We start from the raw sequence: 12,389 nt of genomic DNA on the forward strand, positions 1-12,389 counted from the left end.
AGAGTGGCAAGAAATTGTTGGGATAACTAACTCCCCTTATGTCTTCAGTTCAGCAGATAGTCTGGCCCGTTACCGTCATAGGCAGAAAATCAACTATTCCCGAGGTTTTTTTATAGGAAACTTTCCTCACTGAGATCTGTTATGCAATCATTACATATAATCTCAATTTACCAATTTACCAATCCTATGCATTTTTCCAGCTACAGAAATCAAAGAACATTACCAGGACAGCAAAGACTGTAAGCACCGTCTTCTGTGAGGAGTCGCTCAGGTGCAGAGAGGTCACGGGTACCTTGCCCAAGGTTATGCACCGAAGCAGTTGCACGTTGCCGGCGCTCTTTCTTGCTCCTGCAGAGAGGTCGGTGCCTCAGATCTCCGATTACTTCTCTCCCGCCGCCCCCCCCCTTAAAAAAAAAAAATTAAAACCAGGTAACTACTACCTTATATGTTAACGTTTCCCCGTAAGAAGAAGGGAGAGGTCTGTCTTCAACAGCTGCTTTATGGCAGCGTACCGGCACTTAGAGTGAAGTGGTCTTTTCCAATCACCCCCCCCTCCCCTTCCTCCCAGTTACAGCCGTTGATTTCTAAACGGGTTATTATGACCCAAACCGCGGAGAATTTCGGGCAGGCGGGAGCGGAGCGGGGCCGTGCGGCGGCAGCAGCGATACGTGCGGGCTGCGGGCGGCCCCGCCGCCGCCGCCTCCTCCGCCGGGAGCACGGGGAGCGCCCGCCCCGGGCCCCGGCCCCGGCCCCGGCCCCCGCCCCGGCCCCGCACGGCGGCAGCGGGAGGCGCCGCATCACTTTCGTCTTTCCTTTTTTTTTTTTTTTTTTTGGTTGCTTGGTTGGGTTTTTTTCTCTCGGCTTTACACGCAAACCCGGCTGCTTCAGCTTCGTCGCCGGCCGGGAAATGAAACCGTGTCCCGCCGGCTGTCAGGGGAGAGAATGGAAAGCGGGGATGGATGTCTGCGTGACCCCAGCCTCACTTTTCCTGCCGGGCATGTGCAACGGGAGGCTTCCCCGCCGCGCTCGGGGCGGGAGGAGATGTGGCTGGGATTAGAAACGGGCTGGGCTGGACGCTGGCAGCACGGCCTTTTCCCCTCACCCCCGACTTCTGTTATGACCGCCCGCCCCGCACCACGCTGCGCGCTTCGTGAGGAGCCGCCGCTGCCCTCACCGGAGGGGCGACAGCCGGGCATCCCCGCCCCGCAGCCCCCTCCCGGGCCCCCTGCCCTCCCCCTTCCTCCCCCCGCTCCCGCCGCACACGGCAAAACGGGGACTGGCGAGCCCCCCGCCCCTCCCGCCGCCCTCCCCGGCCGGGGCCCCATCCCCGCCCGCCGCCAGAGCACGCCCGCCCCCGCCCCCCGCCCCGCGGCGGTGAGTCGCGCCCCCTCCCCTCCGCCATTCACCTCCCTCCGGCTGCCGGCAGAGGAAGGCGCCCATTGATCCCCGGGCGCGGCGGGCACGGCCGGCCGGTGACTAACGTGCGGGTCCCCGGTAAACAAGCCAGACACCTCGCCCCCCCGCCGGCGAGCCGCCGCCCCGCGGGAGGGACCCGCGGGGGCCCCGCACACCGCGTAAAGGAGCGATGGGGGCGGCGGGGGAGCGGGCAGCCCGGCGGGGGCGGGGGGGAGGCCGCGGGCCGCGCTCCCCCCGCCGCCGCTCGTTACTTAATTGCCTCGCCGTGCTGTGTCCCACGGCGGGGCCGGGTTCGTTTCCAGAGGAGGCGCGGACGCTGCCCCTATTCACCGCTAAGGCGAACCGCCCGGATAAATTGATTTGCTTAATTAAAACCGAGTACCAGCGCCCCGTGTCCCCCCGCCCTCGCGGGGTGGCATTTCCTCGCCGCCGGCAGATAGCCGCTGCGGGGGGCGGCAGCAGCCGGGCCTGGAGGGGAGCGGCGGGGGGTGGGGGACGGCGACTCCCCGAGTGCTTCGGGGCGGGGGAGCGAAACTGCGGCGCGCGAGGTGGGGGGAGCGCGGGGGCACGCGCGGGGCGGCCACGCACGCCGTGCCGCGCGGGCGGGGGCTGACACACCGGGTGGAGGAGTGCGCGTACGGGGGGCGGGGGGGCCGCCGCCGTGCGTGCGTGTGCGAGGCAGGCTGACGCACACACACGCGTGTGTGTGGGTGTGCGGGGGGGAGGCTGGCGCACACGCGCGCCCGGAAGCTCCGCTCCGGGGGCGGGGGGCCCGCGGCAGGCGGGTCGGCAGCACCTGACGGCCGCGGCCAGCCACGCCGATGCCCGCCGGTGTCCCGCCCGCCGGGGCTAGGACGGCTGGCGACGGACAGCGCCGGGGCGCGCCGGGTGTACCGGCTGTCCCCGCCGTGCCCGCGCCCCCGGCACGCTCCGGGCTGTGCGCGCGGAGGGCAGCGGCGGGGGAGGGGAGGCGGGTCCCGCCGCGCCTGAGGGGGCCGGCGGCTGTGGGCGGGAACGCGCCCGCCGCGGCGGGGCGGGAGGGGGGTGGGGGGGGGCGAGGCTGCCGCCGTCCAACGGCGCGGCGCCGCCTCGCAGCCGAGGGCCCGCCCCGCCGTCCCATTGGCGGGCGGAGCCGTCCTTCGCGCGGCGCGGCGGCCAATGCGGGGCGGCGCCGGCGGCGGCCGCGCCCCGCCCCGTCGCGGTGTGTGAGCCTCTCGGTAAGGCGGCGGTCACGTGTTGTTTTGCTCTTTAGTTGGGGCACTCGGTGCGCGATGTGTTACTTACGGCGAAACTCCCGCCGGCGCCGGCAGCAGCCGCCGCGGCACCAGCAGCAGCGGCAGCAGCAGCGGCCGGGGAGCGGCAGCGGCGCCGCAGGTACCCGAGCCGGGGAGGACGCCGGGCGGCCGCCGGCAGCGCCCGCTGCCTAGAGGCGACGGCCGAGAACCCCGCCGCGGCTCCGGGCGGCCGCGCTCTTCCTGCGGAGGAATAACTTTATTTTACCCGCTGCCCCCTCCCCTCTCTTCTCCCCGCGGCGCTCGGTCCCCAGCCCCGCGCGGCGGCGGCGGCGGCAGCAGCGAGAGGAGCCGGGCGGCGCTCCCGCCGCGGGGCCGGGGATGGCGAGCCCCGCCGTGCTGGGGCTGCTGCCCCCCCTGAGCTCCCCGCCCGGCCCCAACCTGAACAACAACAACAACAACAACCAGGGCGTGAGGAAGTGCGGGTACCTGCGCAAGCAGAAGCACGGCCACAAGCGCTTCTTCGTGCTGCGGGGCCCGGGCCGCGGGGAGGAGGCGGCGGGCGCGGGGGGCGCCCGGCTGGAGTACTACGAGAGCGAGAAGAAATGGAGGAACAAGTCCGGGGCGCCCAAGCGGGTGATCGCCCTGGACTCCTGCCTCAACATCAACAAGCGGGCGGACGCCAAGCACAAGTACCTCATCGCCCTCTACACCAAGGACGAGTACTTCGCCGTGGCGGCCGAGAACGAGCAGGAGCAGGAGGGCTGGTACCGGGCTCTCACCGACCTGCTCAACGAGGGCAAGGCGGCCTGCCAGGGGTCCCCCCACCGCCACCTCGCCTCCCCCTTCTCCGCCTCCTGCAGCGCGGCCGCCGCCTCCCTTGCCGCCGCCGGCGAGGACCTCAACTACGGGCTGATCACCCCGGCCGCTGCTGCCTACCGGGAGGTCTGGCAGGTGACGCTGAAGCCCAAGGGCTTGGGGCAGAGCAAAAACCTCACTGGCGTCCACCGGCTCTGCCTCTCGGCCCGCACCATCGGGTTCGTGCGCCTCAACTGCGAGCTGCCCTCGGTCACGCTGCAGCTGATGAACATCCGCCGCTGCGGCCACTCCGACAGCTTCTTCTTCATCGAGGTGGGGCGCTCGGCGGCCACCGGCCCCGGCGAGCTCTGGATGCAGGCGGACGACTCGGTGGTGGCCCAGAACATCCACGAGACCATCCTGGAGGCCATGAAGGCGCTGAAGGAGCTGTCCGAGTTCCGGCCCCGCAGCAAGAGCCAGTCCTCCTCCTCCTCCTCCGGGGGGGCCGCCGGGCCCGGCGGCAGCGGCGCCTCCGCCACCCACCCCATCACCGTGCCCGGCCGCCGGCACCACCACCTGGTCAACCTGCCTCCCAGCCAGACCGGCCTCCTCCGCCGCTCCCGCACCGACAGCCTCGCCGCCGGCACCAAGTGCACGCCGTGCCGGGTGCGGACGGCCAGCGAGGGCGACGGCTGCCGGGTGGGCTCGGTGGCCGGCAGCCCCATGAGCCCGGGCCCCGTGCGGACCCCCCTCAGCCGCTCGCACACGCTTAGCAGCGGCGGCGGCGGGGGCCGGCAGGCGGGGAAGCTGCTGCCGGTGCTGGGCGGCGGCCTGCAGAGCAGCCGCTCCATGTCCATGCCCGCTTCCCACTCGCCCCCCTCCGCCACCAGCCCCATCAGCCTCTCCTCCAGCAGCGGCCTCGGCTCCGAGCCTGCCCACCCGCAGCGCCCGTCCAGCGGCAGCGCCTCTGTCTCCGGCTCCCCCAGCGACGCCGGCTTCATGTCCTTCGACGAGTACGGCTCCAGCCCGGGCGGCGACCTGCGGCCCTTCTCCTCCTCCTCCACCGCCAGCAACCGCAGCAACACCCCCGAGTCGGTGGCCGAGACCCCCCCGGTGCGGGACCCCGGGGGCGGCACCGACCTCTACGGCTACATGGCGATGGAGCGGCCCCCGAGCGGCCGCCTCTGCTACCGGCCCTGCCCCGACGCCGCGGCCGGCAGGGGCCATCGGAAGCGGACCTACTCCCTGACCACCCCGTGCCGGCAGCGGCCCGCCCCGCCGCAGGTCTCCTCCGCCTCCCTCGACGAGTACACGCTGATGCGCGCCACCTTCGCCGGCAGCGCCGGCCGCCTCTTCCCCTCCTGCCACGCCGGGGCTTCCCCCAAAGTGACCTACACCCCCTACCCCGAGGACTACGGGGACATCGAGATCGGCTCGCACCGCAGCTCCGGCAGCAGCAGCACCAACCTGGGGCCGCCGGCGGGGGCGGGGGGAGGAGGGGGAGACGACGACGGCTACATGCCCATGACCCCCGGCGTGGCCGCAGCCTTGGGGCAGGGCGGCCGGGGCGGCGACGACTACATGCCCATGAGCCCCACCAGCGTGTCCGCCCCCAAGCAGATCCTGCAGCCCCGGGCGGGGGTGGGTGGCGGGTCCCCCGGGAACGGGAGCGGCTACAAGACCAGCTCACCCGGGGAGAGCTCCCCTGACGACAGCGGCTACATGCGGATGTGGTGCGGCTCCAAGCTGTCCGTGGAGAGCTCGGACGGGAGGCTGAGCAACGGTGACTATATCAACATGTCCCCTCGGGACCCCCAGCACGGGCCCCAGGCTCCTTCCCTCACCCCCCCCGACTTCTTTTTCGCCCCTTCGGGGCACGGGTCCAGCGAGCTCCCCAAGCCCGGCTGCTATTCGTACAGCTCCTTGCCCCGCTCCTACAAGAGCCAGGGCCTGGCGAAGGACAGCGACCAGTACGTCTTCATGAACTCCCCGGGGAGGATGATCCCGGAGGAGGCGGTGTGCGGAGCGGGTCAGTCCCCCGCCGGCACCTTCGCCCCTTCCAGCCACACGGTGCCTTCGCCCCTGCGGCACAGCCGGACCGAGAGCTTCCTGAGCCAGCGGTGCCAGCGGGCGGCCCGGCCCAGCCGCCTCTCTTTGGAGACCTTGCGGACGATGCTGCCCAGCATGAACGAGCACCCTCTGCCGCCCGAGCCCAAGAGCCCCGGCGAATACATCAACATTGACTTCGGGGATGCTGCTGTCTATTCTCCCCCCTCGCTGCCCGCCGACAGCCCGGCCTCCTCCCTGGGCTCGGGCACGGGGCAGAGGCGCTCCCCACTCTCTGACTACATGAACATTGACTTCGGGTCACAGTCGCCCTCCCAGTCGGGCACGGTCTCGGTGGGCTCCCTGGAAGCGCTCTCACCAGGCTCTTCCTCCAGCACCAGCCAGCCCGAGGGGCGCTACCTGAAGGCGGCTGTGGGGGTGGCTTGTTCGTCCAGCCCATCCGACGGTGGGGATTACACCGAGATGACCTTTGGCATGGCCACCACCCCACCCCAGCCCATCGTTCAGAAGCCAGAAAGTGCCCGGGTCACCAGCCCCACGGCTGGGGTGAAGAGGCTCACCCTCTCTGGGGTGGAGGCTTTCATTCTCTCCAGCCCTGCCCCAGACCCGAACCGGGGGGCCAAGGTCATCCGGGCGGATCCCCAGGGGCGCAGGAGGCACAGCTCGGAAACTTTCTCCTCCACCACCACTGTGACCCCCGTGTCCCCCTCCTTCGCACACAACCCCAAACGGCACAACTCGGCCTCGGTGGAGAACGTGTCCCTCAGGAAAAGCGAAGGCCTGGAGGAGGAGCAGGGTAGCAGCCCCATGTGCCGGGAGACCTCGGCTGGCTTCCAGAACGGCCTCAACTACATTGCCATCGACGTGGTGGACGGGACCCTGGCAAACTGTGACAAAGCCAGGTCGAAAGCCAGGCACGTCCTGAACGGTGGCATCAACGGAGTGGAGATGAGCGCCTATGCCAGCATAGACTTTCTGTCTCACAACCTGAAAGAAGCGAGTGCTGTGAAAGGTGAGTAGCTACGTCTGACAGTGCCTGCCACGCGTGTTTGTGCTTGGTGTTTGTTTCTCACCGTGGGGTTGTGTTTGTCGGGTGGAGCACTGTCCCTCCTCACCTTCTTAAAAATCTCTTTTCCCCCAACACGCCCTGTAATAAACAGTCTTGGAGGAACTTGCTGGCTCTTTGTATGAGAAAAAGTTTAATTTTGGGATATTTCTTCATGTTTGAATGCTACTGTGCTATTATTATGAGTGTATACTTCTGGGTACCCCAATAGAAGCTAATGTTTACACAGTTACTATGTTTGGGCTGTACTTCAGAGTTTTCTTATGTAAGATTTTGGAAAGTGTTTGGAAAATGTGACCAAAATAGTGTATGTTAATGCAGCTTCTAAATACTATTTTAAAATGTAAAATGATGGAGTTAAAAAACAGGATTGTTGGACCGAGGACATCAGATTACAAAAAAATCCTTGGCTCTCTAGCTGGGAAGGTCAATCATACCAAAACGAGAAGGATAAATTTAGTATCTTGGTTTTGAAATACCTTATCTCTTGCAAAAGTTTAACAGTAAATCATGGTGAGCGTGGAACGTGAATTTTAGGGAAAAAAAAAAAAAAAATCTTTCCAGAAGTCACTATATGCATGAGCTGTTGCATGTTGTATGGCACATTTCCCTTAAAGGCCCACCCTATGGTGGTGTGTAACTATATTCCAGCTGGCAGCTCGGTCCCAGCATGAGTGGCCAGTTGGTTGGCTTGCTTTTATATGGATTGCAAATGCTGGGTGTTCAAAGACAAAAGCAAACCGAAGAAATCTGAAACTTAGGGTGAGAGAGAATTTAGGTTTTAATTATGTAGCTGTTCCTTTGTTGAGGTGCTAGTTATGCTGTTTAAAAAAAAAAAAAGACACAAAGAAATCCCCCCCCCCCCCCCCCCCCCCCAAATAGCAACCTGCCTCCTCTTAGCGAATGAGAATTTGTACACAACTGGGGGCTGGCTAAGGAGGGCACAGAACAGCCAGTCTGTCAAGGATTAAAAGTTAATGATGAGACACTGTAGGGATTCTCTTTGCTCTTGAATTTATGCAAGACATGGTACTTTAAACCTGTATGCGTATATAGCTGTAATATATGTTTATGGGTCTAGCTAGGTGAAATGACATAACCACGTAAAAGTAGTTGCTTGGAGGTGAATAGGTGTTGCTTCTGTATTCGCAGTGCTGATAGAGGTCGTCAGTCATAAGCAAACAGCGACAGTTTGTAAGAGCCACTTGCAGTTTTTTTCTTCTGTTTTCTTAGTAGCTAGTTGATCTTGAGGAAGAAAATATTTTCTCTTTTGATGGGAAGGACAGGAAGATGGAAAAGATGAGAGATCCACCGTTTGCAGAGCAAGCTTGGAACCGAATTGAGAGGAGAGGATTGTTGAATGAAATGTCAGAGTTCGAAAGGGTGAACGCTCGTTCTGAATGACTCGAAGGGTTGAGGGCAGAGCGTTATTTGTCTGTTGCTTTTAGTTTTGCTGGGCTCGTTTTCAGGATCCCCATGGCTTGACCTAGCTAGACCGGTGCGGATGCTGCAGCCACGGCTCTCCTTGTCCAGCCCCGGGGTTGCGGTCCCGGGCACCGGGAAACGATCGCGCCCCTTGCTTTGCAAACTGATTTTGCACAAAACCGAGGAGTTCTTCTTGAGCCACCTACAGCCCCAACTGCAAACCAAGCCCCATGGTGGGAAAAAGCTATTTCCACAGCATTTCCCAAACTGCTGACCCCAAGGCGGGGGGGGGGGGGGGGGAGGAGGGGAGCGGGCACCAGTTACCGAGAAAACCTGGAGTGGATGGCAGCACGGTCCCCATCCCGGCGAAGAGCCGGAATGAAAGAACTGATAAGAGCAGATAAGCAGGGGGAAGCGAGTGCTGTCTTTCCCATCCAGTAAACAAAAGGATAATACAATAAACATAGCCATGTTAATTTGGTACGCGGCGTAGAGGAGGGGGTTCAGCTCTGCTATGTCTTTGTCAAGGGGTGGTTATAGGCTTTGCCTTATTTTAATATTTAATCCGCATGCGTATTTATTTTTCCTCTTTCCCATAAGCTTTTAAACGCAGCCTGCATCGAGAAGTGTTCTGGGGAAGCTCGTTGAGACTTAATCTCCCAGTAGAAGGCAAGGCTGACTTCTCCACCACCCCGCTTCCCTGAGAAGCGTGCACGCCCGCTGCCTGCGCTCGGGGTTGGGGGGCTCGGGGATGACTGTGGCCGGTGTCAGGCCAAGGCGGTAAGGAAAAAACTCACACGAGCATCATCAGTCAGCAGTGTGCAGGGTTAGGTACCAAAACCAGGGTTTCAGGTGGATTGCGCTTGTGGCAGGCAAGCTGGAAAAGTCATAGCATGGGGAAGGAGAAATATCTCACAAAGGACTTTATCGGTGTAAGTCGACTCAAGTAATTCACTTTTGCAAATTTTCTAGTTTCTCTTTTGGTTTTCATTGGGATTTCACACTGAAGGTTGTTTACGGAAGGACTTCTGCCACTGTTTAAAAAGATGACCAAGCATTGTGCCTGTGTATTTGAATGTCAGACATTGTGATTTGGGAGACTATGAAGAATTTAATGTTTTACAGAGAAAGACATATGCAATTTAAAGAAAACTGTATTTTGAGCGTGAACAAGATTATTTTAACACAGTGGTAATTCAGGCAGATTTGAGAGAATCTAACTTTGTAAAAATTAATGGTTTGCACAAGAGATAGCTTATATATAATCAGCATTGTTTACTTAGTTGTTTGCACTTTTTCCAAATTTTGTTTTTAACTACATTAGCAAAGTCAGAAGCTTTACTTCTTCAAAACTTCTTCAAAAACCAAGAGAGGTTTCTAGCAATTTTAAAACAATGGAGAATCGACATATATTTACTATTTAGAACAGGAGACTCTTCAGAGATACAGGGTAAACAAACAAGCTCCTTGTAATTACCTTCTCAGTAAATTAGTATTTTGATTTGTGTAAAATACATGTAAAAAAACAGTTTGAATTCTTCCTGCAGGTTTGTAGCAGTAGATGTGTTTTCGTGTGGGTGAGTGTTTTACGGGAAATTCTTTGTATCATTTAAAGGTGGCTGGTTTTCATGTGTAGCTTGTCTTTCTGCTCTCAGTAACTTGCCTCTGCTGTAGGGAGTGCTGTGCTTTTGGAAATCTCTGTCCATGTTATCCTGTCGTGGCAAGAGTAAGCGAGTGCATCCACAACTGCTGTCAAAACAGAAAAATTAAAAGGTTGCTTGAAATTATTGGTTTGTTTAGTTTTACTGTGTTCTGAAGGTGTGCAAATATTTAAGAATTGGAGAAACACTTGCCTTCATCTGATGTGTAAATAAAATAATACTGTTACTGGTTAGTTAAAACTTGTTACTTGCTGATAATTAGCCTTTGTTCTTAAAATATGACCGCTTTTTTGCTTAAAAACATATGAACTGTGTATGGTTTTCATTATTTATGGAGACATTTACACTCAGTTTTCTCATATAGTGTAAATTATTTATTCCAGTATATTTATGACAGATTACACCCAATAATGATGTTACTTTTTATGGTGGTTCTTAGTTCTGTTGAAGTCAAATGGGAGTTTTGTCTCCATTTCAGTGGGGTTGAGATTTTACCCTTTGTGTGTAACCCTGAAATTCTTAAGTAAAATTCCCATTAAATTTAGTAGGTGTGTAATAGGGAATTTTGCTTAATTGAAAACACCAGACTTGGGCGGGTTATCTTTAATTGTGTTTTCTTTTCGTTAACAAAATGCTCTGTAACTTGTAAATGTTTCTAGTAGTTGGTCTAGCTTTCTAAAATTGAACAGATACTATGTGTAATAGTGCAAAAAAACCTGAGGGTTGTTTTCCTCCTGTGTTAGTTTCTTTTGTCTTGATTTATTTAAAGAAGTCATCATCTGTAATGCATCTACTTCAGATCGTAATAAGGTGATTTTTGATAATAATGACACACCCCCCCCCCGCCGCCGCCTTGTGAATTAGCTCTTACTTTTGTGAGGGTTTTATGATTGCACCTAAACAATAAAAAGCCTGTCTTAAGAAATCTCTTCCTGTGTCTTTCTAATGGCATTTTAGGTTATTGAAGACATAACCCTTGTTTCCTTTTTCTTTGGGATTACTTTGTACAATGAATTATTTTATTAAGGGTTTTTTCCCCTCTAATATGCCAACTGCCGTAAAGTTTTGGTTCTCAGAGCAGCATGAGAATGTTTAATTGTCTCTGTAACAAAACTTCTATTCATTTCAAAATGACTTCTTAAAAGTTATTAAAAGAACTATATGCTGTGTTAGAAATCTATACATCTTTTAAAGTCTCTTTTTGAATAAATTGGTTGTAGTAGTTTCTCGTACTGATAAGTTCTGTGAGAACATCAAAATTAACAGCAGAAAGAACTGAACTACTTTTAATACCTTACATAGTTTGATTTTTTTTAACCTTTTAAGTTTAGAATTAAGAATTTGAGGTTTTCTTTTACAACCTCTAGAAATTCACTTCTCTCTCAGATTGCTTTTTACAGCTGACCAAACCAAAATGGTTAGGTCTGAACCTAGCAGGGCCACTTGTGAAACATGAAATGTAAACTGAAGTTATCTAAGATTAAATGAAGCCTTTGATATTTTAAATTACATTGATGATACGGATGTCAGCTTTTTACAAGCAGATAGAATATTAAAACGTGTAACATCTATTAGACTTTTATTTTGCTTTATACTTTAAATTATGTTTAGCCATACTGCTCACAGAAAGAATGTCATGATTACTTTGAGTCATTTAAGATAAATTGTTATAGACCAAGTTGAATGGTGGGTTTGTTCTAAAATGAACTGGTACAGTCATTGCTTAAGGCAGAGGAAATGCTTAGGTTGATGATTGCTTCTGATTACTTGATTTCTTTCAAGATAGCTACAGAGACTAACGTTCGCTTGTAAGTAAAATGGATAAAGGAATGTTTGAACAGAAAGAGTATTAGGACATGTTTTATATGGTGTTTTTTTTTTTAATAAGGAGAGAATGACATGGGTTTCCTTACACTTGATTTACTATTATTTTTGAATAGCATTCATTACACTGGAATGCTGAAGTGGTTTAAAAGTTGAAACACAGCAAGTATCCACAGAAAAATTAAGCTAGAGTTACTGTATGTAATCTAACTTTCCTCCCTATTCAGCAGTTAAGTGGCAACAGAGGTACATCCAGGTATTTTCTGTTTATACCAGATTTTCTCTAAAGCACCATTAATATGTTTCTTTTTAAAGTAATAAACACATAAAGAAATGGCTATATCTGGGGTCTTTTTTTTTTTTCCCAGTGCGTTGAGGTATAGTATGCTTTTGTACTGGTCATCCATATGTTTTCTCTTTGTGTCTAGGTGTGTTGTGTATTAGTCATGATATACTTCAGCAGAGTTTGTGGAAGTTTTAACGTTATGTTGGCACAGTGTGTGTGATAGCCATTTAAAGTGAGTATAGCAACTGATTTGATAAATTAGGCTGTGTAATTATGAGGGTTTCACAACTCTTTGTTTTTTGTTGTAGTTTCTTACAATATTTGCTTAAAGCGATCTGCGTATACATGGAAATCAGTAGCATCCCTTCAATTTTTAGAAGATGGTGTGGTGACCTCAAAGTTCAGATACGTTTTGTTTGTGTGTCTGTTGTCTGGCATGTAGTTATTTTTGAAGTTTTTGTGCGTATGTACGTAGGGGGTCAAGAGTGGCAGCCTTGAAAAGCCCAGTTCGGCCAAGCAGTCCCCTTGCTGCTGGTTGTTGAAAAGGCTGGTTTTCCTCCTGCAGCCTTTCCACAGGAAAACTTTTCTTGTCTTTTTTACATTTGTGTTTGTCT

General features: G+C 55.3%; 1 protein-coding gene across 2 annotated transcripts in view; it reads left to right on the top strand.

Moving 5' to 3' along the window:
• Positions 1–1,422: 1,422 nt before the first annotated feature.
• The window catches only part of IRS2 (insulin receptor substrate 2), a 33,379-nt gene continuing 22,412 nt past the window's right edge, over positions 1,423–12,389 (top strand). Inside the window, exons 1-2 of one of the 2 annotated variants that reach the window (XM_072849886.1) lie at positions 1,423–1,494; positions 2,669–6,525. In XM_072849886.1, coding sequence (XP_072705987.1) covers positions 3,030–6,525 — 3,496 coding nt within the window. In that variant the 5' untranslated portion in view covers positions 1,423–1,494; positions 2,669–3,029. Of the gene's footprint in view, positions 1,495–2,626; positions 6,526–12,389 lie in introns of those variants that run through there. The other variant, XM_072849885.1, reaches the window with a different exon arrangement.

The sequence above is a fragment of the Ciconia boyciana genome, chromosome 1 (assembly GCF_034638445.1).
Source record: "Ciconia boyciana chromosome 1, ASM3463844v1, whole genome shotgun sequence".
NCBI lineage: Eukaryota > Metazoa > Chordata > Aves > Ciconiiformes > Ciconiidae > Ciconia > Ciconia boyciana.